At 38.3% G+C, this 22,862-nt stretch overlaps 1 protein-coding gene across 17 annotated transcripts in view; it reads left to right on the forward strand.

Moving 5' to 3' along the window:
• Nucleotides 1-22,862, forward strand: part of SEC24D (SEC24 homolog D, COPII component) — a 48,343-nt gene that overhangs the window by 13,958 nt on the left and 11,523 nt on the right. For all 17 annotated transcript variants that reach the window (XM_015861851.3, XM_085546935.1, XM_015861854.3 and 14 more), the window contains 4 exons: nucleotides 1,015-1,142; nucleotides 17,978-18,116; nucleotides 19,721-19,836; nucleotides 22,129-22,253. In XM_015861851.3, coding sequence (XP_015717337.1) covers nucleotides 1,015-1,142; nucleotides 17,978-18,116; nucleotides 19,721-19,836; nucleotides 22,129-22,253 — 508 coding nt within the window. The remainder of the gene's footprint in view (nucleotides 1-1,014; nucleotides 1,143-17,977; nucleotides 18,117-19,720; nucleotides 19,837-22,128; nucleotides 22,254-22,862) is intronic.

Here is a 22,862-nt window from a genome sequence, read left to right on the forward strand (position 1 = left end):
GGCATTGTTGTATGTTAAGATATAAATTTTGGAATGTTTTGTTCAAGTTATAGGCACAGAGCATGAGCTGTCTAGTTGGCTTAATGTTTTCATGTGGTTAATGTATCTTGTTTGCTTCTGCTTAGAGCCTGTAAATAACATACTGCATATGCAGCTCCTGACAGCAGAGTTGATACTTTAATACAAACTAAACTGATGGTATAATTTAGTCCAGCATTTATTTATCAGTGTTTGGATAAATATACAAAACATACATTAAGTATTTTAGATATTATCTCAGAATGGGGTACTGTCATTCTAATGAACAAAGAAATGTCTTTTAAGAGATTAAGCAAGACCTGCTGCCCAGTGGTTGAAAAAGGAACCATAAGGAAGCCAATTTTTGAATTCTGTTTGATTTCCAGAACTCATGTCTTCTTCCAATACACAGTTTCTCATTGAGGGAACTGAGCTAAGTGTGCTACAAAAAATGATGGAGTGATTTTAGTACACAACACTTTGTAAAATAAGTGAGCAAGGTGTTATTAACACTTGTATACTGTCTTCTGAATTGGAAGTAGCTAATTAGAGTGGTCTTCACAGCGTATATCTGTTGGCTGCATTTTGTTATACACAACATTGACATAACCACTGAGGCTTTTGTCCGTATTATTTCCTTTTAACCTCTCAGATATTAAGTTAATCTCTATTAAGATTCTTATTGCAAATAACTGTACTTTTCCTTCTTTTTCTTGGTATGTTTAAATACCTGCATTAAACTCAGAAAGAAAAAATTTGTCTACAGGTGGAGGCAGTAGGCTGATATAAAGAGATGAGATGGGCAGAAGCTTCCATGGGAGGAAGGAAAGCATAGATTAAATTTAGGAATCTGCACTTGTTGCTTTTTACTGTAGTTTTTTGTTGTTGTTGTTGTTTGGTTGGTTGGTTTTTGAGTTTTGTTTTTATCTTGGTATGTGTTTGGAACAGACAGACTCCATTTATCTTTTATTGTGCCTGCTTTATTGGGTGTTCTAGGCCATGCCAGTCCTCGTTATATACGATGTACTACCTACTGCTTCCCATCATCTTCAGACATGGCCAAACAGGCTCGCATTCCACTGGCAGCTGTCATCCAGCCTTTTGCTACTGTTCCACAAAACGAGGTAAAGTCTAATGAAGTGCTAGCCCCATGTGATTTTGTCTCCTAAATGTTACTGACTTCTTTGAGTGGGATGGAGGGTGCCATATCTCTGACTGAAGGAGCTAGAGGGGCTAGTGGGATAGCCACAGGAAGTGCCTTTAGGTCAGGATGCAACTTTAAGGGGTAAAAATCTTTGAAAAGATACAAAAGTGATATCTATATAATGTAAACTACTGGATTCCTGGTGTTGCCCCATCAGTCCCTACTTTATGTTGTCACTGTCAATTACTGGAATTACGTAGGTATAGGCAGAGACATTAAAAGAGTATAGTCATGAGCTGTGTCAAGATATTCTAGGGTTCATTTTATTACAAGGACAGTTACTTTCAAACTATCATTTATCTGTTTTGTTCTTTACAATTTGTAATGGTGTAACATGATGCAATGACAGCATATTAGCAAAGTCCTGGACTGTAGCAAGTGAGGATATGCCCAAATGTAACAGATGAAGACAGAGAAACAAAGGAAAGAATCTTATTATCCTTGGAAGGCTTCAGGTAGGCAGGGATCTCCACCAAATACCATTGCCTTCACTGCCAGCCCTTGAATGAGGTCTGGGAGGGGTATATCCTGGCTCCACCCCTTCCTGTCACTCAGGTACATTGCATGCACCTGAACTCCCCTGGGCTGGCCCTGCCTTCCCGCCAGCAGCTCAGTATGTGGTTCAGGCCACAACTTAGCATTTCCATTACGCAATATAATTCAAAGCAGCCTGAGAAGAGAGGGTCATTTTCTACTTGGTTGAACTGAGCGATAGGAAGAAGAAAAATATTACCACACTTCTTGGTACTCATTTGGAAACATTAATCTAGTCAATTGATTTTCTTGCGTTACCATCTTTAATAGTCATTCATATTCAAACAAATCCTTGTTCATTTGCAGAATAGTTCTGCAGATTGACAGTGTCCTGTGGTCTCTGGACAGTTACACAGATTTTCTGACATTCCCAGTGGGTTGCATCAGTAGCAGGGATACTATCGGTTCTTAAGTGCAGCATTTAACTGCATCATCTGCAGGGCTATCCTTTCTTATCCTTCAACTGCCTGCCTCCAAGAACTTACAAGTTCTGCAGCTGGTGTCTGCAGGCAGCATTTCCTTTTTGTGTGCAACTCTTAGTAGCTTTCAGAGCATCGTTTGCTAGAAAAAGGAGGAAACATGAATGTCGTGTGTTACTGCATTTGATTGTGTCTTCACAGATTCTTTCATAAAACATAAACACAGAAAAGCTTAATTAAAGTTACACTGACCTTCAGTTTTTGCAGTTGCTGATTTTCTTGAATTTTGTTATATTGCTTGTAAATTCTTTGGTTTTTTTAATGGAAAAATAAGTTGGAAAAAAAGCAGATGTTTTTTATCAGGATGGATAACTTCCAATCCAACAGACCTCTGTAGTTTGAATTAGAAGTTTTATTTTAGCAGAGCAGTATGTAGTTATCTTCTCTGGAGTCCACAGGGGAATAGGATGTATTACTTGCAGTTCTGCAGATTGTACGTGTCACCATTTGTCTACTAGATAGCAATTTTGATTTTTGTTCCAGTTCTTGAAGGGAATGTGTGGACCTGGCTTGTTGCCCCCCTGCGTTTTCTCCTACATGAAACTCCTGCTGTTGCTTTCCCACCTCTTAAACCTTTCCTCTCTAGTACTCTCTATCACAGTTTCTGTACCCACGTGGCATATATCAGTTCTACTGTCATGTTGTCTCCCTGTTTCTGTATTTCACTTTGTCTGCTTCTAGTCATTTATGCTTACCACTTGTGTCTTCCCTGTGTCCTGTGTAATGTTTGAATAGGGTGATCAATGAGTTGCTGAAATCTAAATCTTGTCTGCATACGTAAATTAGCAGTATGTGCAGTTACACTTGGACAAGTTCAGGAGGATTTTCCCAGGGTTGACAAAAAGTTGTATGTGGTGGCCCATTAATTCTGAAGAGTTAATGGAAAGGTCAGCAGGATTCATTAATCTGTAAAGAGCAGTGTGGTTTTTCCCCTACTTCTTTGTCGGAACGGGCTAGAAAACTGTTTGAAAAACAGTCTCTCATAAGTGACAAAAATACATTGTGGAAAATTTCCACTTAAATAATTGTAGCTTGGTAAAGTTGTAAAAACTGGAGAAATCGTGTTACAGTAGGAAGTACTGGAGAGTTTTAGCTAAGGCAGTTTTTCCAGGACTTGCCTATGTCCTTTATCTTCACTGCTGCTGCCAAAATAGTTTCTTACTCTTAAGATCTCATAATAAAAATGGTCTTCCTCATGGGGTTTATAACCACTTTAATTCTGTAAAGCCACTTAATTTGAAAGAATGGGCTTTTTATGGAGGTAAAATATGTTCAAGGGTTTGATTGTGTTTCTGAATTTCCTACTATGGTGCTTTCTGCTTGGAACTAGTGACTGCAAGGCACAGAGTGTTCTTCCTTTCCAAATATCTTGCCTATCTCTTGGATGCCTTTTTAACAGTGCCAGCAGGTGATGTTCAACACATGTTACAGGGCTTTGTTCTGACTGGGAATCTGTCTGTTATCTCAAACTACTGATAAATTGCATGCCATATCATAGTAACTTTAAAATTGTGGTCTTTTTTCCCCAATCTTTTGATTAATAATTCTTATTCCTTCATTTTTGTTGCAGCCTTAGCTGCAGATCTGCCTCCATTTCTAATATACCAAGTGCTAACACGCAGAATTTGATCTCCCTTTCTTTTTGATTGAAAATGAAGAAAAGAATAGTTACAAAGGGTTTTGTGAACCATAAGCTGTGAAATGCCCACAGGTGGTTTTTGCAGCTGGTAATGTGGTTGGGAAGGGTTGAAAAACTGCCCTGTCTCACTTGAACTATAAGGATTTCAGCAAATCCACGTGCTCTGCAGAATCCATTACGATGCAGATTGTGTAGATACCATTTATCTGAGATGGTAAAGATGTTTTTCAAAAGCCATGGACTTTCAAAGTCATTTGAGTGACTAATACACTTACAATTATTCAATAAATAGAATTCTTTATTATTTTGCTCTTACCAGCATTTATGGTTGATGGTGAATTTGAAGTAGCATAACAAATACGTTTACATTTTCGTTAGTCTTATTGTCATAGAATATGTGTCATTCTTTTCGAAACCATTTCCTTGTTAGGGCAGTTAGAAATAATGAGAAAAAGCTTCTAATACTTATAGATAATTACGTATGCAGTGTGGTCTTCACGTGGCTTGCTCACCCATTCTGCAAGCCAGTCTTGAACATGGATTTCAGTTTACTGAGAGGAATATTGTTTACATGAGTGAAGCATGATGGTTCTGTTCAGCTGAATGATATTGAAAACTATGGGTTATCCTTTCTCCCATCCATGCTTCATGGATGTTTCAGCATAATGTGAGCTGAATTACAACAAACATTCATTTAAAAAAAAAAAAAAAAAGAAATAATAGCTAAGCCTGCTCATACCAATAGAATCTGATGTGTGTATGAAAGGAAGAGCACAATTGTAAAAATCTTAATTTCATCTTTTAATTGAACACAGTCACCATTTTGGTATGTGACTTGTAAGTGGCGTTGTTACATGTTGGTGCAGTTGGAGGGTTATGCGCTCTGAGTGTCTCCTGCTGGCTGTAAAGTGTAAACTTAGAATAGCAGAGCAACATGTTGAACGCTTATTGCCTCTGCAGGCAAGAGGAAGGAATGCCTGAGGGATGTTTCATTTATAGGAACAGGGAAGAGGAAAAGGTAACTGGATTCCCCTAAGTGGGTAGAGTCGTGTGTGTGTGCTGGAGATGATAGCCATCACTTTGCAGTCAAATCTGCTTCTCATTGATAATGAGATCCTCTGAGGAATTCACTAACAAGCTCTATTTGGAATTTACTGGCAAGAAAGCTATGTAAATTTGTATAGACTACTGCTCTTAAATTAAACTAGCTTCTACAGGTTATGCAGCATTTTATACTGACTAACAGGTGTTTTACATATGTTTTTTGTTTCTTTTTTCCCTCCTTTCATATTTTACTCTGAAGGATCAGTAGTATTCTGTCTGACAGAGCCTGGAATGGCCCCTCAAGTTTTGGAATTCATTCCTGTCATGAATTCAAAAAACTCTTCCATTCAATTTATGGAAACAGCAATCAACTGGAATTTGAGCTTTACAAATTTGTTTCTGATCCTGTGAGTTTTCAAATATAAGACTTAAGTCCAGTAGTTTTCTTAGGAATACTCTTTCCAGTCTGAAGGTCCAGGTTGGACAGAGAGAATTTCAGGACTTCAGCATGTATGAAAAGCAGGTTTAAGCTTAATAGGTCACTATGGGTTTTTGGGGGAAGGTGGAGTGTCACACGCACATGCGACTTGGATTCTGTCTCCAAAAGTGAAATTAGAACTGTTGCCTTCTGCAGGAAAAAGATAATTTTGTGAAATGGAGTGTAGAAAAAAAAATCAGGAGTTGAGAAATGTGTACACAAGCTTGAACTGAGGTGTTTGTTTGAAGGTATGTACAACATATGTCTCTATTCTCATTAAAGGATGTGATACAGGTTATCCCTGTGGGAATAGGTAGGAACACAAAATGAAGTCAATGCTGTGCCATGTAAGAATATTAAATGAAAATATCTCATTCGTGCCCTTAAATCAGTACAGTGTGTTTCGTTAAAGCAAAAAACAAGTTAAGCCACACCAGGATTTTTCTCTGCAATGGGAAGGGATCTTGAAAAATTAGAGAAATATTGTGTGTAGCAATTGGACAGATCAATATGAGGGGAAAGGCGTTATAACAGAGGTGTGATGACAGAAGGACCAGCACCATAGAAAGGTGCTATAAAGGAAGGGAAGAAGATTGCTTGCCTAAATCAGAAGATTCCAGGTTTGCAGGGGAAAGCTTCACCAAGGAAGGCTCTCCAGGAAGAGATCCTTCCCTATTGGCAGTCAGCCCTTAAGTGGGGTCATAGAGAGGTGCAGCCAGGCTCCACCCCTTCTGGGCACACAGGTGAGTTGCCTTCACCTGTGGTCCCATGGCTGACCAGGTCCTTTCCACAGGTGCTCAATCAGTGGTTCAGGCCCTGACTCATCAGTTCCTATACACTGTGGAATGAATAGGCAGAGATACTGTGACTCAATAAGCTGCTGAAATTCCCCAAGGAATCAAGACCCTGTGGAGTGGTGGTATGGAAGCCCTGAGTGAAGAGGACATGAGACTGACTTAAAGAGAATACAGATAAAGGCATAAAGATATACTACTAGGCTGCAGTATTAGTCTTCAGATCAAAAGAAGAAAATTCAAATCCACAACAATTAAAATGAATGAGAAAGATGTAGTACAGCTAAGACACAGGATTTCAGGTGCTCGCATGTGATTTGGTGCAATTGCAAAATGAGGTTGTTCTAGAGAAGCTGTTTATGGAAAACTTAAATAGATGCCAAATTGGCCTTGCTGAAGAAAAACTTGGAGGGTTTATTACAGTATTGGTAAATCACAAGTGGGAGCTAATTTAAGTCACAAGCAGAGGCCATTCAATAGCCATAACTGTACAGTCATGTTTGGTGTTGTAAAGACCAGCCACACTTTGCACGCAGACACTGGGCTTCAGAAGAACGAAGAAGTGAAAAGAACTTACTCAGAAAAGTCCTGAAGTCAAGAGAGAGGCAGAGTCCATGGAAGCCATGCAGTCTCTCTTACAAATTCCTACAAAAGACAAAAAAGCTTTCCACAACCAATGTGGAAAACTGTGCTAGGGAACTTTGTGTACGTGCTGTGTATCATTAGAAACAAAGGTCATTAGAACATTTGTGTCTCCCCATCCCCAGTCAGTGTCTAAGCACCTCTAGGCTGAGTCTTATTTACATTCAGAATCTTATTTCTGAACCTTAACTATTCCAGGTCCTTACTTATTATGTCTCAAAAATAACCATTTTCACTCTCCTCATTTGGATGATCTATGAAAAGTATTTGTTTGTTATAGGTTTTGACAGCACAGTATCATTGTTTAACAGGAGTTATTTTTAGTCCACAAGTGCTTTAGCAACAGTCTATAAAAATAAACCAGCTCTCATAGTTATCATCATGGACCAAGCTCTAAGTGAATTTGTTTTGGAGATGCACAACTGTTTCCAGAGCCTGAATAAACCATGTGATCAAAAAAGAAAGGAAAAAAAAAAAAAAAAAAAAAAAGAGTATTTCGTGCTTTAAAATGAAATATAGACAACTGTCATAATTATATATAGTTCTAAATATTTAAATATCCAAAGTGAGTTTCTTTTTTTTATTCTTACTATTGTATTTTGTATAGTTTTCTCTACAGTATTCTGTCCAATTTATTTTTTTCCTCGTAGAGAAATACTTGGTAGTGGGAATGAAATATGTCAGTGTCTGTTTTCTCCTCACGTAATTAACAAGATAAAAGCATATAACAGAATTACTTCTCAGAAGTGCTGGTGTTCATGAGCTGAAAGCCATTGAACCTTTTTGGAAGAATACTGAGAATTGACTGTGACCAATCCAGCTGATTTGTTTGGAAAGCTGTGATTTTTACAGGGATGATATTAAATTTCTTAGGTAGGGTTGTGTCAGTGCTATAAGCTCTGCAGAAACTAGAAAGTGAACAAGGTAAATAAACAGCACAAGATGCAGTGTTTTTTCTACTTCAAGAACAAAGTAACAGAGCGTGAATTATCTTTTAGACCCCAAGACTGTTCCTTTTGTCTTAAAAAACAAAACAAAACAGAAAACGTTCAGATGTTAACTAAATTTGAAGACTTAAGGGAAATCACTGCACTCTTTCAATTTATCATGGGTTCAGTGAGGACTTGGGTTCTGCAGTTCATATTCAGTGGCTAGTAATTATAACAAGCAGTCTGTAGGTTTAGTTTGAAGCACATTATTATTAAGAACGTGCGTTTTTTAATGGCTATGTGCTTCTGCAGAGCACTGGTTTGAGGGGAGAGGGGAACACTTAGTTCCAGGCCATATAAAATGACTGAAAGGAAACATCTTACTAATTGTTCCTTTCCACTGGGAATATTAAAAAGCAGAGTAGATCTTAGATATGTTCACAGATATCATCTATCCACTGTAAAATATGTCTTAAAAATAAAAATTGCCCTTTGTTTTCCCTCTTACTTGGTTACTCTTGGGAGAACCTTCCCCAACGTTATGTGAAAGCCTAGCTAATTTAATGGCTTTTCCTGAGGGATTCTTTTAAAAGATTTCGTTAAAAACCACAGTACATTATATCAACTAGACCATGCTTATCTGCATGCTGGCTAACCCTTGGCAGAACTCAATAGATTGTGTCATGACAGCCCTCCTCATGAGCCGCATCATCTCTTCCTCTGTGTGTATTTTTCATCAACGTGTCTTTTAATGTTCTCCATTGTAATATCTACCAGTTTGCTTTCTGCAGAATTGAGACTTGCTGGTCTGTAGCTCATGGATCACCCAAAAGTTCTTGTAATGTGTAGTTTTCTACGGGTGCCACCTTTAATTTTGGGTGCTGAAGCTCTTGTATGCATTTGGTTTTATGCCATTAAGCAGTTTTTGGCTGTGGGTCTTTTTTAGACAGAAATTGTATAGTTGTATAGTAAAACTGTCCATACTAGTAGAAGGGTTTTTTAAATAGAAAAATTGGGTAGTATTAAAAAAAAAAAAAATAAAAATCTGAAGACTCTGAAAAAAATTTGGCATTTGTTTTGCCCCATTTTTTTTTTAATTTTTTTTTTTTTTTTAACTATCTCACTCTTCTGTGTTGGCTTGTAATTCAGTAATCCCCCTGAGTACTTGGGATTTTACTCAACTGAAATTTCTCTTCATATTCATCGCTGCTGGAAATGAAATGTCAGAGCTTATTGACTGTTTCATGACCTTCTTCCTTTGTGTAGGCTACATATCACCCTCTATATTGAGGCTTTTGTTATTGTTTCATGTATGAAGTCAATAATGGACTTTTCCTCTCCGGTGTTGATAACAAAAGCTTCCTCTTCCAAAGCAGAAACAGCAGCTGTTGACCAGTGAAGAGATAGTATTTTGCTATCTCTTAATAATAAGTTGGGTGTATTGCATTGCCTGCTGTGCAGTTCTCTGGATTGTCAAAGATCCATCATTTTTTTGTCCATTTGTTTGGACACACTGTCAAGCAGTATGTGCTTTATTGTCATGTTCTTCTAAGACATTGTGAGTTTGGAAGCCATGTTCACCTGTTATAATTTAATAGTTAGGACACATAATTCGTCTGTATTGAAATCCCTCTTCACTCTCCAGGAATGAGGGGTGAAGAATATCAAGCTACGAAGCAGTCTGTACAGAAGAGTTAACTGCCTCTATTTAGTCTTCCAGAGGTGGAAGATGGTGGACCAGGAAAAAATCTCACACACCAATACTACCTTGTAGATTACAACTAGGCAAGTAAACTTAGAGACAAGGCTGTGCTGTTGGACATTTCTCCATGTTCTTAGAGCTGCCTTATATTTTTACAACCAAATCTGGTTTTGAGTAACAGTCCAAAATCAAATTCAAATCAATCCAAATCAGTCCATGTATCCAGAACTTGTATCCTGAACTCATCACTATGTGTGTACCATGTTAAATGTGAGCCAAGTGTTGCTATTTCTTCTATTTTCCAGATATTAAAGTAAAACGTATTCCAGAGCATCCCTTCTGACACTTTCATTTGAGAGAGAGAACTGTTAGACTCTAGTCTTGTAGTTCTGGCTGAACTCTGGAGGAGGATGCTGAGCTTTGTTGCTCTATCAATGTTTATTGGTTTTGTTGTTGTTTATTTGTTTGTTGGGTTTTATGGGGGAGGGGGATTGTTTTTTAGGGGGGGTGGGGATTCCTTTTTTTCCCTATTGGCATGCAAGGTATGAGCCCAGAGCTCATATGTATCTACAGATGCTTCACCCAGAGAGCTTTAGATCACTCTGGAGGCCAGTTCTTGTAAGCTAGGGTTTTGCAGTGCCTAATTTAGAGGTACATAAATCCTGTATTAGATAAGGCTTTCTTTATGGGGTATGCTCTGCACTAGTCTTCATTTGGGAGTAAAACATTTGGAATTGGATTGCTTCCCAGGACGACTTCATCTAGGACAAAGTTTCCAGCCTATTGGGCTGTAAGTGCACTCTAACTAGAATGAAGAGCCAAAGTTAGCAAGAGTTTTAGTAGCAGAGCTTGTACTAATTCAAGTGAATTTCCATATTCTTTTTGTCTGTAGGATATATTTTAAAACATTGTTTATATTTCTGTAGTGTTGTTCCATGCATTGTTATAACAATGGAAAACTTAGGGACAGTGGATTGGAAGATTGACATTCATATGTATCTTGTTTATGTTTTAATCAGAGATCGTTATTAATTTGTACAGATTTGAAAGGTTGGCCTGGGAAAAGTGCATTTCTAAAGACTGAGGTTAATATGATGTAATTAGTTTTCTTAAGCTGGAGACTATCAGTTCTTCAGAATGATATTGCAAGAAGTAAAGCCTGACTAAGCAAAAGTGAATACTGAAGGCAAAGAGGGGATTAAAAAGTAATCTTCATAGTCACCTAATTGTTTTGCCAACAAAAATTACACTCAAGTATGAAGTGGCTTTGGCTTTCAATAGATCTGCAACTCAAAATAGCAACTTGAATGTCATTTGACATTCTTTGTGTAGGTTTTCCTTTACAGGCTACCACCTGAAGTGGTGTTTCTGTCCTCTTACGCTCTAACCTGAGTTGGCCGTAGCAACAGCAGTAAATTAAACATTCTAAGTTTGCAAGCTCTAAAGTTAAGGCTTCAGAGATGTTACTCAGTTACCTTGGAAACTTCACATGGTCAGAGCATGCTGGTATTTAGTTCAGGATGAAAAGCTTGTATTTTGCTTTTTAAACTGAAGTTATTCCTGCACGTTCAGTTTGTGTGTATTTTATTTTCCTGTTCAGTAGTGCAGAATCATGTTCTGTGTGGATCAATATGAAGTATGTAATTCCATAAGAAAAATGAGGTTTTGTTATGCAGAATACAAAGCTAACGTGGCTTGACTTTGTTTATTTATTTTTAGTATTATAATGCTTAGATTTTTATTTTTTTTTTTAGTATCAAACAATCTGCACAAGGGCTTAATCATAGGAGGAAGGATTTAGAGCTGTCCTGTATGAACGTAGGAGAGTCTAAACCTTCTTTTATGTATGTCCCTTTATTCTGTGGGAAATAAAACTTCTCTTGTAGGAAGTGTTTAAGTGTTTAACAAAATTAGTTCATACATGCTTGCTAAGTAGAGCCATAGTTTACCTCCCCAGGCCTAAACAACAGGAGCAGTAGTACAGAGTTTTGTTCTTCCCTGACAGCTTAACTCATAAGTCTCTGCAGTACCCCATTCTTGTGACATCCAGCAACAAGTCAATCTTAAAGAGAGGAGGGTAGCTGCATATGATGATTCTTAATGTTGGAAGGAGTCTGCCTGAAGAATCCATCTATCATGGCAGTGAAAGTATTCGTGGAAGGGGAGAGACTCAGAACAAGCATTCCTACCCAGTGTGATATATTAAAAACAACAGCTAGTTTTTGACACTGACCTTCAAAACTAAGCTTCTGTATCATGGAAAGTACTTCTAAGAAGTGTATTAAACTCACCCCAAACATCCTTACTTCAGAGGTAAAGATATTCTGTGCTGCTTTTTGTTCACGTAACAAAAATTCTCCTTATAAGTACTCCTGTAATAGAGGAGAGTGGCCAGCTCTAATTGTCTTGTGGTTGTAGTGTGACAGTTTAAGTACTTACAATTCTGTTTGATTGCAGTGAAAACAAACCAGCTTTGGAAATGTGTTTACTAATCAATGTTGGTTAAAAAGTTACCTGCAAGTAGAATTATTTTCTCTACCTCAAATTATAATACCCTTAAACTTGTCTATGCACCTTTATAGAGTTATATTAAATATGTTAAAAATATGATCAAGGGAGCTCCTGTTGTAGAAAGTTCTCAGAAATGCAAATGTGAACGCTCAGTTGTCTTTAAAAGTCAGAGTATTTTCCAGTAAAAAAGTAAAAGCTCTGAGTTTTTGTGAAGGAAAGAAATTATCCTGTCAACAGATATTTCTTGCTTTACATCTCAAGTCATAATTGCTTTTCTCTCAAATGCAAAAAAAAAAAAAAAATAAAAATAAAAAATTGTTTATATATATATATATATGTCTGTTTACATCATTGCATGTATCTGTCTGCCTGTGTATAAAATGAGGGAGGAATGCCCACATACTTGGCCTCTATAGTTGACAGTATCTCATCAGGCCTGAATGGTCCTGAAATCCAACGTTACGCTTTGTTTTGTTTTTGCGGCAAAACCTTGGGTAACACTGGCAGTGTTCTCCTGCATCAAAATTTCATCCAGGAGAAGTGTTGCTTGACAGATTGCAACACTACACTTGGATTTATTTTTTTTTTTTCAAACTGAAATACTTATTCCATAAACGTAGAGCTATACCTTCCATGAGCACTGCTTGGTGTGTTGCTGGATTGGCTTTCATAAGGATATTCTAGAGGATGTTAGAAGTGACCACATCTGTGTTTGTGGTAAGTGGTCTTTGGCCTTCTGAAGCAGAATTAGTATGCCAGTTTATTTATTATGTTTGTATGTAAGAGACCTTGCCTCTGCTTTAAACTACAGTGTTGGATGTATCATGTATTTAGCAGTCCTGAGAAGTTTTATGCAAGAGTTAAATAACATTAATGTGACCATCCAGAACATGGAAGGAGACTGGACCTGTCAGGTCAGTAGTAATAATATTTGGAGCCCAAATTGTGTCTGGTCTTGTAAAAATCCTTCTGGGGTTTCCTGTAGTGATTTGCCAAAAAAAAAGAAACATTGTTTTTTTCCTTTAGTATTGAATGAATGTTGAGCCAGACAGAGAACAAATCAGAATGTCTCCTTGTTGAAAATCAAACTTCCAATTCTATTGTAAAACGTCTGTGGTCAATAAGGCTAGACTGCCTCCTCTTGTAGCTATTATTTAGCATGTCTGTACAGAAGCCAGCTACAATTTATCTGTCCTACTTTTCTGTGTTTTTACAACTGTGAAAACAATGCCAAAAAATCTCAAACAAGGACTGCAGTGCTGGACCATATATGATTCTGATGATGGAAAGTGGAGCTCTGGATTAGTATGTGCATATGTTGCCCCCAGCGTTGCTGGCGGAAGGTGATCTCATAGAATAGCTCTGTCTCTCTCTTACTCCTTCCATTGTGCTTTTCATGTGCATATACCTCTACACCAGCTTGTTCTTTTGATAGGATGGACTGGGAGAGATTCTGCATGAGACCTGATTGTTTCAGAGTGCTAACATTTTGAAAGTCTATTGTTCAGTACAGCTTCTTGATTAACCCACTTCATGCTTCTGCTGACATCATTAATGAATCCTGGCTGCTGGCCTTCACTTGAGATGCAGCGTGGCTAAACGCCCAAGTAACAGTCACCACCTCAAAGCTGAATAGTGTGGGAGAGCATCGGCTGGTTATCACTTGGTATTTCCACCTGATGAAGGAGAGCTTATGGTGCCGTTCTTAAGCATTTATAGTACACCTCTTTTTTCCCTTCTTCTGTCACTTAAACCTACTGTGAGTCTTGCAGAGGATGCAGTACAAAGTGGCCAGAGTCCTACCAGCTCAGGAGTTTGATAGAATTCAACATCCAAAAACCAGGGATTGAAATCGTTTTTGTCTTTGAAGGAATGGCTTCTGGTAAAAGACAGCAGGAACAGTGCAAAAGGAAATGCTTTCCTGACGTTTTTATTTGAATCAGCAAAGCAACTCAAAACCCAGGGATTATTTGTAGAGTGGTTAATCTTTCTCTAAACCAATCTGTGAGGGTATAATAAAAGAAAACAAACCCCTTTGGCAGTCCTAGGAAACACAGTTTGGTTCATGACCTAGAGTTTGTTGGTGCTTTGTTTGTTTGTTTGTTTTCAGACACAGCATCAGTGCTGCCTGTCAGCATTCTCTGTTATTTCCCTGAGGGCTTTTTCCTCCTGTCTCCAGTGCACAAATTAAGCACAACATTTCAGGGGCAGTTGCACACACTTGGCCAACAACCGTCTCTCCTGGTAATTAGAAAGTTATATTGTACAGCCTATCTTAAAATTCTAACTTAAGTGTTTTAATAATTTTATTGGTGCTTATGTAAATCTAAATAATGTCTCTAGAAACACTGAGGATTTTGTTGTCTTGTACAACTTGTTATTGGGTGAACTGCCTGGAGTGAGTAGCTGGCAGTTGAGTATTTCTGATAATCAGCTGTGCATATAGAGTATTTAATATTCACTGTACATAAATATAAAACATTTCCTCTGCTGTAGTTGTGTTGATCATAATTGTAATAATAATAATTTGCAGACTGTGGACCTCCATTCAATTCACCTTCCTATCATTTCAGCGATAGGGCGTTAAATGCATCCAATGATGAAGTAAAACTTAGGGTAAAAATGTGGCACCTAATGCATGTTCACCAGTGTACTGATGGGATGGATGTCCAGGCATGGCTAGGAATCCTCCTTGGCCATGGTGGGTAGGAAGAGGCAAAGGCAAAGCACTTTGTACACTGTATGTGGAGATTCAACTTGAAGCACAGCTGTAAATTGTTTGCTTGCAGCCCTGTATACATATGTGAGTCTGGCAGTGAAAACAGATGCTGTATATATTTTATTTTGTTGTGTGAAAAGTAGCTGATTTTCTTCAGTGTTTGCGTATGTCTCTTTCATGCTCCAAAGTCTCTCCCTTTGGTTTCTGTCTTTAGAATGCCTTTACAGAGATGTGCTTTGATGATATTGAGCTTCATCACAGTCCTTGTTCGTACACTTAACGGTTTCCAGCTGAGGCCCTGGTCCTGCAATATGAATACAGTGATACTTTGTAAGGAACCCTCAGGAGTGGGTCGGGTCTTTATTTTTCTAGCAATAGTAATTCAGCTTTCTGAGACATTAAAGAACAGGTTATAGTCCCTTTGAAAATTTTTGTGGATGCATTTCATCTTGGAGCTGTGCCACCAACGTCTGTCTATTGCTTTGTGATACAGTTCTGAGTCCTGAGAGATGTTCTTGCTGAAATATTTCCAAAATAAAACTCTTGCTGTCTCAGCTATATTTGGATGAACAGTGGGATGAGTTGCGGTTTATCAGATTGGCTTTCAGGACTTGCTCTCTAGTGAGGCCCTGATGTTTCAGAGAATGGAAAGTCCGTGCAGGTCTTTTACAGCATTTTCCATCTCTTCTACCCAGACCACCTTTCCTTTAACATATAACCACAATGTTCTGCCTCCCTGGGCAACTCATTCTTTCTGTCTCTCCAGTCTTTCAGCTTACATAAAAGAAGTCCCTTTTAAATGCCCATTCCAGCTCAGATTTATTCTACCAGGTATCACTGATTTTGATGAATAGTTTTATTTGGTAGTACTGGAAAACCAGCAGTCAGTATTCGTCTCTTTTTGTGAGGTGTGTCTCTGCTCTCAATCAGGTGGACAAAACTTTGGGAAGAGATGAGGGGGAAGAGAGGTGTAGGGACAAAACACACTACAGGTCGTCCAATAGTCATGGTGTGTACCTAAATGGCTTCATTTATTGTTAGTAGAGAACTAAGAGAGGAGGGAAGGAAAATGTAGGCTTTTTTCATCGGTTTTCAAATATACCTATTTGAAAATAAATACCAGAATCTCAGAAATGAGATTATTTTATTCCCCCGCTTCTGTGGAAGTTACCACTGACTGCCATGGGATCGTAAACAGATCTCTGTCTTCTGGTGGTCGGTGTCATCTGCAGAAAGGGGAGTATAGAAAGCAAGTATTTCCCATAGAGCACTATTTCTTTTCCCACTTCCCACTGACATGTAGCTATTGACTAAACAGGTCATTTCACTGGATGATGGGTTCACCCAAACAGAAGTCAGTTTATTTGGATGGGTTGAATGTAGGGTAGTGGTACAGTGCCCTGAAGTATTTCAGCTCTTTTTGAGGTAAAATTTCTTTCACAATTTGTTGTTCACATCAAAAAGTGGGTATTTATACTTAACATCTTAGTCTTTATTCAGAAAATGCTATATAAATTGCTTTAGTGTTAGATGTGTTTATACAGTTTTCTTTGTTAGACAAAATCCTTAATTGAATTAATTTCTTGGTTTGGGCATAGCTCCATTAATTACTGGTTTGGGTGAACCAAGTATGATTGTTGGGAAGTAATTCCTCTTTGCTGATGGATAACATTAAATGTATTCAAACAGGGTTTTAAATTACTACTTCAGTGTGTATAAATGTATCAGGAGTTATTTTAGGGTGTTCTTTATTTCCCCGTTGGTTCAGATACTGTAATAATATTATTAACAACAAACCAGATCCAGACCTCATTAAATTAATACAACAGAAAGATAATGAGAAAATTGCCAAGTAATAAAGAACAACACAGAAGTTTTATAGCTTATGAAGTGATAGTGGCTGGTGAGTGGGCTTTGTAGTCAAGGCTCCTGGGTCTGAAAAATGGTCCTGATAGTTTGCCAGCAGGCGTTATCTGGTAATTTGTGATAAACTCTATTTTCGTAGAAGAAAGTGCAAAACAAAATGTTACCTAGTGGAGCAGGAGGGATCACTTAAAAGCCATGTAGTAGAATCTACTCATAGGTATAGGAGCTTTGGAGAAAGCATCAAAATCTTTAGAGAAATAAAGAAGGAAAATTGTCTCTGTACAATATAAACAAATAATAAAACACATGTAAGCAAGAAGGACATGTGTGGTTTTCTAGGTAATCAGAGATTTGTGCTCCAGTAAAAAACGAAAGTGTATATCAGATGAAATATGACTGTTCTATAAGAAAAGAGAGTAATTAAAAATAAAGAAGTGCACGTTCCAGTGGGAAAATTTTGCATTTGAGGGCTGTCTGTATTCTTCCTTGTGCCAAGTTCTGTTACGTGGCCCAGCTTTGGGTTCATTTCCTTACTGTTATGGTCAGGGATTTGTAGTTGAGGTTGAAGAGAGTATGAAAAAGAAGGAAAATACGAAACATGTTTATGCTCTGGAGAGTTTCACAAATAATTGAACAAACTTCTATTTGTGTAGTGGTTTCAAGTATGACTTTTCTAACATAAATTACCATTACAGGAATCTTTGATTGCTGTACAGTTATTACTGAAAGAGGCATCTGGAAAATGTCTTCCATTAGCTGTGCTTTTTTGGCAGAGGTTGTAAGCAAGCATGGTCAGTGTAATTAAGCTGACAAGTGTTTAAGATACTGTGTTTGTTTACTGTATGTACTCTCCTTCAGTAAATATTAGTATTTCTTCTAAATCCTCTACTCTAGCTGGTGACCCTGACCACGTTTAAGCCATGGTATAGCATGTAGCACAGCTATACGAGGGGCTGGGCGTTCAGTGGGGAAGATTAGAAGCTTTCTCTAGCAGATAGCTGTGGTACTCATGTGCAATATGTGAGCAGCAACAAATTTCTTTGGGAAAGCTCAGACTGATAGAGAAGGCAAAATACCTGGACCTCAGTGATTTTTCCCTCGTGAGCTGTAAAATTCCTTTGGAGAAAGTCAGCCCAGGGCCCTGAACATCCAATGCTTACAAAATTTTATAGGATTTTTGTGTGAATCCTTTCTTCCCTTTTGGTAAGTATAAAAATAGGGTTTGTGAACTTGCAGATTTAGTCTCTCAGGGTCCCCGTGAGTCAGTTTTACTGTAGAATTTCGGTACGTGCTGAACGACGATGTCTTAATCAGGTGAAACTTAGCAGGAGTTAAGACTGAGCAGCAGCTTTCTAACTCACTTTATTTGATTTCAAGTTTGCGGTGCTTTTTATAACTTCATTTACCTCTTTATTTAGACACCTCTTTATGTGGTAAACCATGGTGAGGCCGGACCAATCCGCTGTAACAGGTGCAAGGCTTACATGTGTCCTTTCATGCAGTTTATTGAAGGTGGTAGGAGATATCAGTGTGGATTCTGCAATTGTATAAATGATGGTAAGTGATGTTTCCCTGATCCGTGACTCCTGTAAAACTAGAAAAGAACCATATATCTGAAGTGATTTTCTTGACTTGCTGGCGTGAAAATTCAGTAAGGAAGCCTATTTCACAATAACAAAACAAAAAACATTGTAAAAAGTTGGAAGCACTTTTTCAATCCAATTTGTAGAACTTTGTAAGAAGACTTAATGCTGGATTGTGAAGTCCAGTGTGGTGTGATCAAAAGTTTATTTTAAAGTACTGTATCAACGTAGGCTAAAAGCTGCTTGTACTGCTCCCCCAAAGCAACTTTTGTGTAGAAAAATTAAGAAATGTAAATGTTCAGAAAAGACCAAATATTTAGAAGCATGTTAGACTGTTCATGGCTGCGCATGCAGTGGTTAAATAACTTATTAATCTCACTGTGACAACTGTTGGTTTTCACAGAAGATACCATGCCATATTTGTTCAAGTGTGCTGCATGTGACTCATAACTGTTCTTGTGCTCTTGGCTGAATCCCAGTTCTTTGCCAGAACTAGCCTTTCTAGACATCTGTATCAAGTTGGATTTCCTCAGCTGGATCGCAGTGCTATAGTGCTTTCCCTAATACAGTAATATTTTCAGCTCTGAAACAGGAACCTTGACAGGCTGACTGCAGCTTCTTTGCTGCCTGAGGCTTGGATGTTGGAGCCAGCACAGCAGATAGCAGCGCTCATAGTTAGCAGTTTAAACTTGCATAAAGAGAAATTTGGATGCATTATGAACATTTTAAGAAAGTATCATTTTCAGTTATGCTCCATATGCATACAGTGTTCTTTATCCAAGTAGGAAATCACTTGAAAAATAACAAATAAATAAAATTGAGACCTTAGATGTCCTGCAAATTAGGAGTGCTCTGCAGCCCCCCAGCTTTTAACAGGCACAAATTGTGAAAAATACTCATCCTAAATGTACACTGATGGAGGAAAAATAAGCTAAAATCCATATGCAGCCATCCCCAATGTGACCAACCTTCAGACTAGCCACGTATAGATCGTTGGTAACAAAACCCTTGATTTCTTAATGCTTGCTTTGGAATTTTGCATCTTTTATCTGTAGCTCCAAGAAGTTCCCAATGCAATGGACTGAATGCAATTTGCTGTACAGTAGGCCAGGGGTGTGAACATTGCAGAGTGGTATTTTTACATAAAGCAGCACAGGCTTCAGAAAAAAAATGTCATTTTTAACTCTGGCGACTTGAATTAAGGTGTGGGGAGACAGTGCCCGCTAAGAAAAGGGCCATCGTTAGCCTGTATTCTGAGGACAGCAGACTCCTGCCCGTGGAGGTAACCTGAGTCACTTTTACCTACTTGAGCTTTAGAGATACAGTTATATACAGGGGAATATGCCTTGTTCTCCAAATTCAAGAGGTCCCAGACTACCAAAATATACAGGTTTTGTTTGTTTTCACGTATGGATGTGTGGATAAAAACGTAACCTGGCTGAGTGTTTATGCTCTTCCCTTTATCAGTGACAGAGTGGGCTGTATTACTACGTCGTATCTGTGGAATGGGGCTGTTGGGTTGTTCCCCTCTGCTACAAAATATAAACTTTTTTTTTCTGCTCTTGTACTGATTTTTAGTCCCTCCATTCTTCTTCCAACATCTGGACCACATTGGCCGACGGGTAGATCACTATGAAAGGCCTGAGCTATCTCTGGGATCATATGAATATGTTGCTACTTTGGATTACTGCAGAGTGAGTATCTTCAATATGCAAATTCTGCTATGATGCTTATAAGCTGGGAACATTTTAGAAAATGTACAGACATGGAGAATTTAAGCTTATGATAACGTTTTGTTCTTCTGTGTGATGGGAGTATGAGCCCTGCAAGTAAGAGTAATAAGCAGTCCGTCAAAGTCCTGGGTCATAAGTCTTCAGCTGGGGTGCTGGTTTGGTCCTAGCAAGTGTGTAGAGGATGTTTTGAGGGTATAGCTCAAGTCTTGTAGCACTGTTGCATTTTAACAGCATGTCTTCTGTTAATTTTGAGGACAGACATACACCTAAGTTGCCTTCTGAGCTTTGTAAACCTTAGCATGGGAATTGTTTGTTGGTTCTTGCTGAAGTCAGGTAGAATTGTCCTTCTGACAGTGGAATGAATTCACGATAAGGTTAGGAAGTAAGTTGAATCTGACAGAGTCTTGAAGTGCATACCAGTGACTTCCTCAGGTGATCAAATTGTTGCTGGCACAAATGAATGAGCAATTGTTCAGTTCTGCTTTCTTGCAGGGATACGGCTCAAAAATCCAATGAAATACCTGAGATTGCCTCTATGGATTGCACTGAGATCTGGGTTAAACCCCAGATCACAATATGGCAACTCAGTGACTGTAGTGGGTCTTCGTTTTGCAAAAGCCTGTTTCATAGATGTAGCAGAACGTTAGAAAAAATGAATTTCTTACAAAATTATCATTCACAGTGGGAATGTTAAGCCACTGAATCTTAGAGGAGTTAACACTGCTTTATAATCATTTTCTCTTTTTGCTTCAAGTTAGAAACGTTTAGTTCTTTTATAAATCAGTTTAAGACCAAAACTGAAAAGTCATTTCCTTTCGTGCTTATCAAATGACAAGGATGAACAGCTACAGAAATGTTAACAAATAGCAGCTGTGCTGCATTATTGTGCTCCTGCTCAGCGGATGTGGCAAGAGCACAAGTTCTCATTTCTGCCATATATTTGTCAGAAATTATGCAGGGATTCTCTACAAACAGCAGTGTGCTGTGAGGAATTTCATGAAGTAGAGTTTGATACGGTTTATGGAACTAGAATCCAAATGTAGAACACAGAAGAGCTTTTAACGATAATGTCTGGTTTTAGTTGACAAGAGTTAATCTTGATTTGCGTGATTCACATGAGCTGAGATCAAGGGTATAATGATTGGCTTTAAGTGTTTTTGGAGACTACAGTAAGTCATAATTCAAAGAATAGATGATTTTGTTCTTATACAAAGTTTTCTGTGGTCTACTTGTAGCAAATATGATTTGATAAGTGGTCAGAAGTCTTTATGTGAAGACTGTGAAACAGCGTGTGCAACAATGGAAGGGTTGGCCTGACATTGCCACCAACTAGTAACCACTCCTTGTCTTAAAGAGTTAGTCTCGCCACAGGACTAATATCAGTTTTCCTACCTATGGTGGTTACAGTTGCTGTGTACACTCTGTTTGACCTTCTTCCTAGGTCTGTCTGTAGGCACGACATGGCTTTATTTAAAACCAAAACCATCAGCACGTTACTTACATAATATTGTGTCAGTGTCATACCATTTGTATGCACTTACTTTGTGAGAAACAAACTATGGCTAAGAAGCTGTGCCCAAAGGAATCCCTACCATTCCAAGTCAATGCTGCATATGCAGCAGTTGCATACAATGAATGTGGTGCTCTCATGCTTTAATTATCCTAGAGAAAATCAGCTTATTCCTGAAAATACAGTTTTCTTATCTGTTCAGAGTGCACTGGGGCATGAGAAAGCAAGACAGACAGATAGACAGACAAATAGCCAGACAGGATGCAGATGGTTGATGCTTAGCACTGCTAAGGACTGCGATATTTTACTTGTGGTTCAGTACTTGGGTTGCATTTTCTTTTTCCAGAATGGTTAGAAATTGCTTAACAAAAACCAAACAGAAGTATCCCTCTTAACAAGATTGTTGTCTGGAAAGTGTGGGCACAGAAAAAAAGCCAAAAACAAATTTGTTTAAATAACTGAGTTCCAATAGAAGATGTTAGTATTTAAACAATTAAACAGTTTAATAAACTGTTGCTTTAAATACTGTGTTCTAGTAGGATGCTACTTTCCAGTAGTACTGCTTTATTCCAAGGATGGACCTTACCAGTACATCATCTTTGGTAGCAATTACTATTTGTAACCCATAGCATTTCTCAGATGACTGAACACTGTATTTAGGCTGCCTTACTGTACCGTTTGTAAATCTTCTTTAACATATTGGGACACCATCTGATTTTCCTTGTTAATATTTTTTCTTGTAGAACAACAAGCCTCCAAATCCACCCGCTTATATCTTCATGATTGATGTGTCATACAGAAACATAAACAGCGGCCTTGTTAAGCTCATTTGTGACGAACTGAAGACTCTTCTTGATAAACTTCCTAGGTAAGGCAACACCAGTGTGTTTTGCTTAACTTGCTGTGCATGAATTCAGGAAAGCTAAGGAAACTCAGTTTAACATTGCTGGCAATTTCTGAGAATCTTAGATTGATGTCAGGGTTTACTGCTGTGTGAACAGAAAGCATCTGTTGACCCAATTGCACAAGCAGAATTATTTCTTCTCCTTTCTTGCAGTGAACTCTAGTGGTTTTATTAATGAAATCCCAGCTTGCAGTTTTGACTTGCTGCAGTTCCCATGCTGGGAATTCACCCTGTGCTCAGATTGATGGGAGCCCAAATTCTTGAAGAGGAAAGCCTGGGTATCAAAGCAGTGTGCGTAACAGAAGGGAGCACTGCTATAAAGATACGTGGCAGAGAAGCCTGGAAGCGGATGAGGAAAAAGAAGTTAAAAGTAGCAAATGGATTGAGCTAGGCGGCTCTGAGACCTCTGGTTGAAAGGGTGCTGTGCTTTTGCAGGCTTGTAGCACAGCAGAAAACACACTGCTTGCTTATTTGAAACATTAGGGTAAACATTTTCAAACTGACTAATTCTAAACCAGGACCCTGCCTACTTATGATACATGGAGAAATATGTTAATAGAAATGGTGCCCACC

This window comes from Coturnix japonica, chromosome 4 (assembly GCF_054131305.1).
Source record: "Coturnix japonica strain WE chromosome 4, WE-NBRP24, whole genome shotgun sequence".
NCBI lineage: Eukaryota > Metazoa > Chordata > Aves > Galliformes > Phasianidae > Coturnix > Coturnix japonica.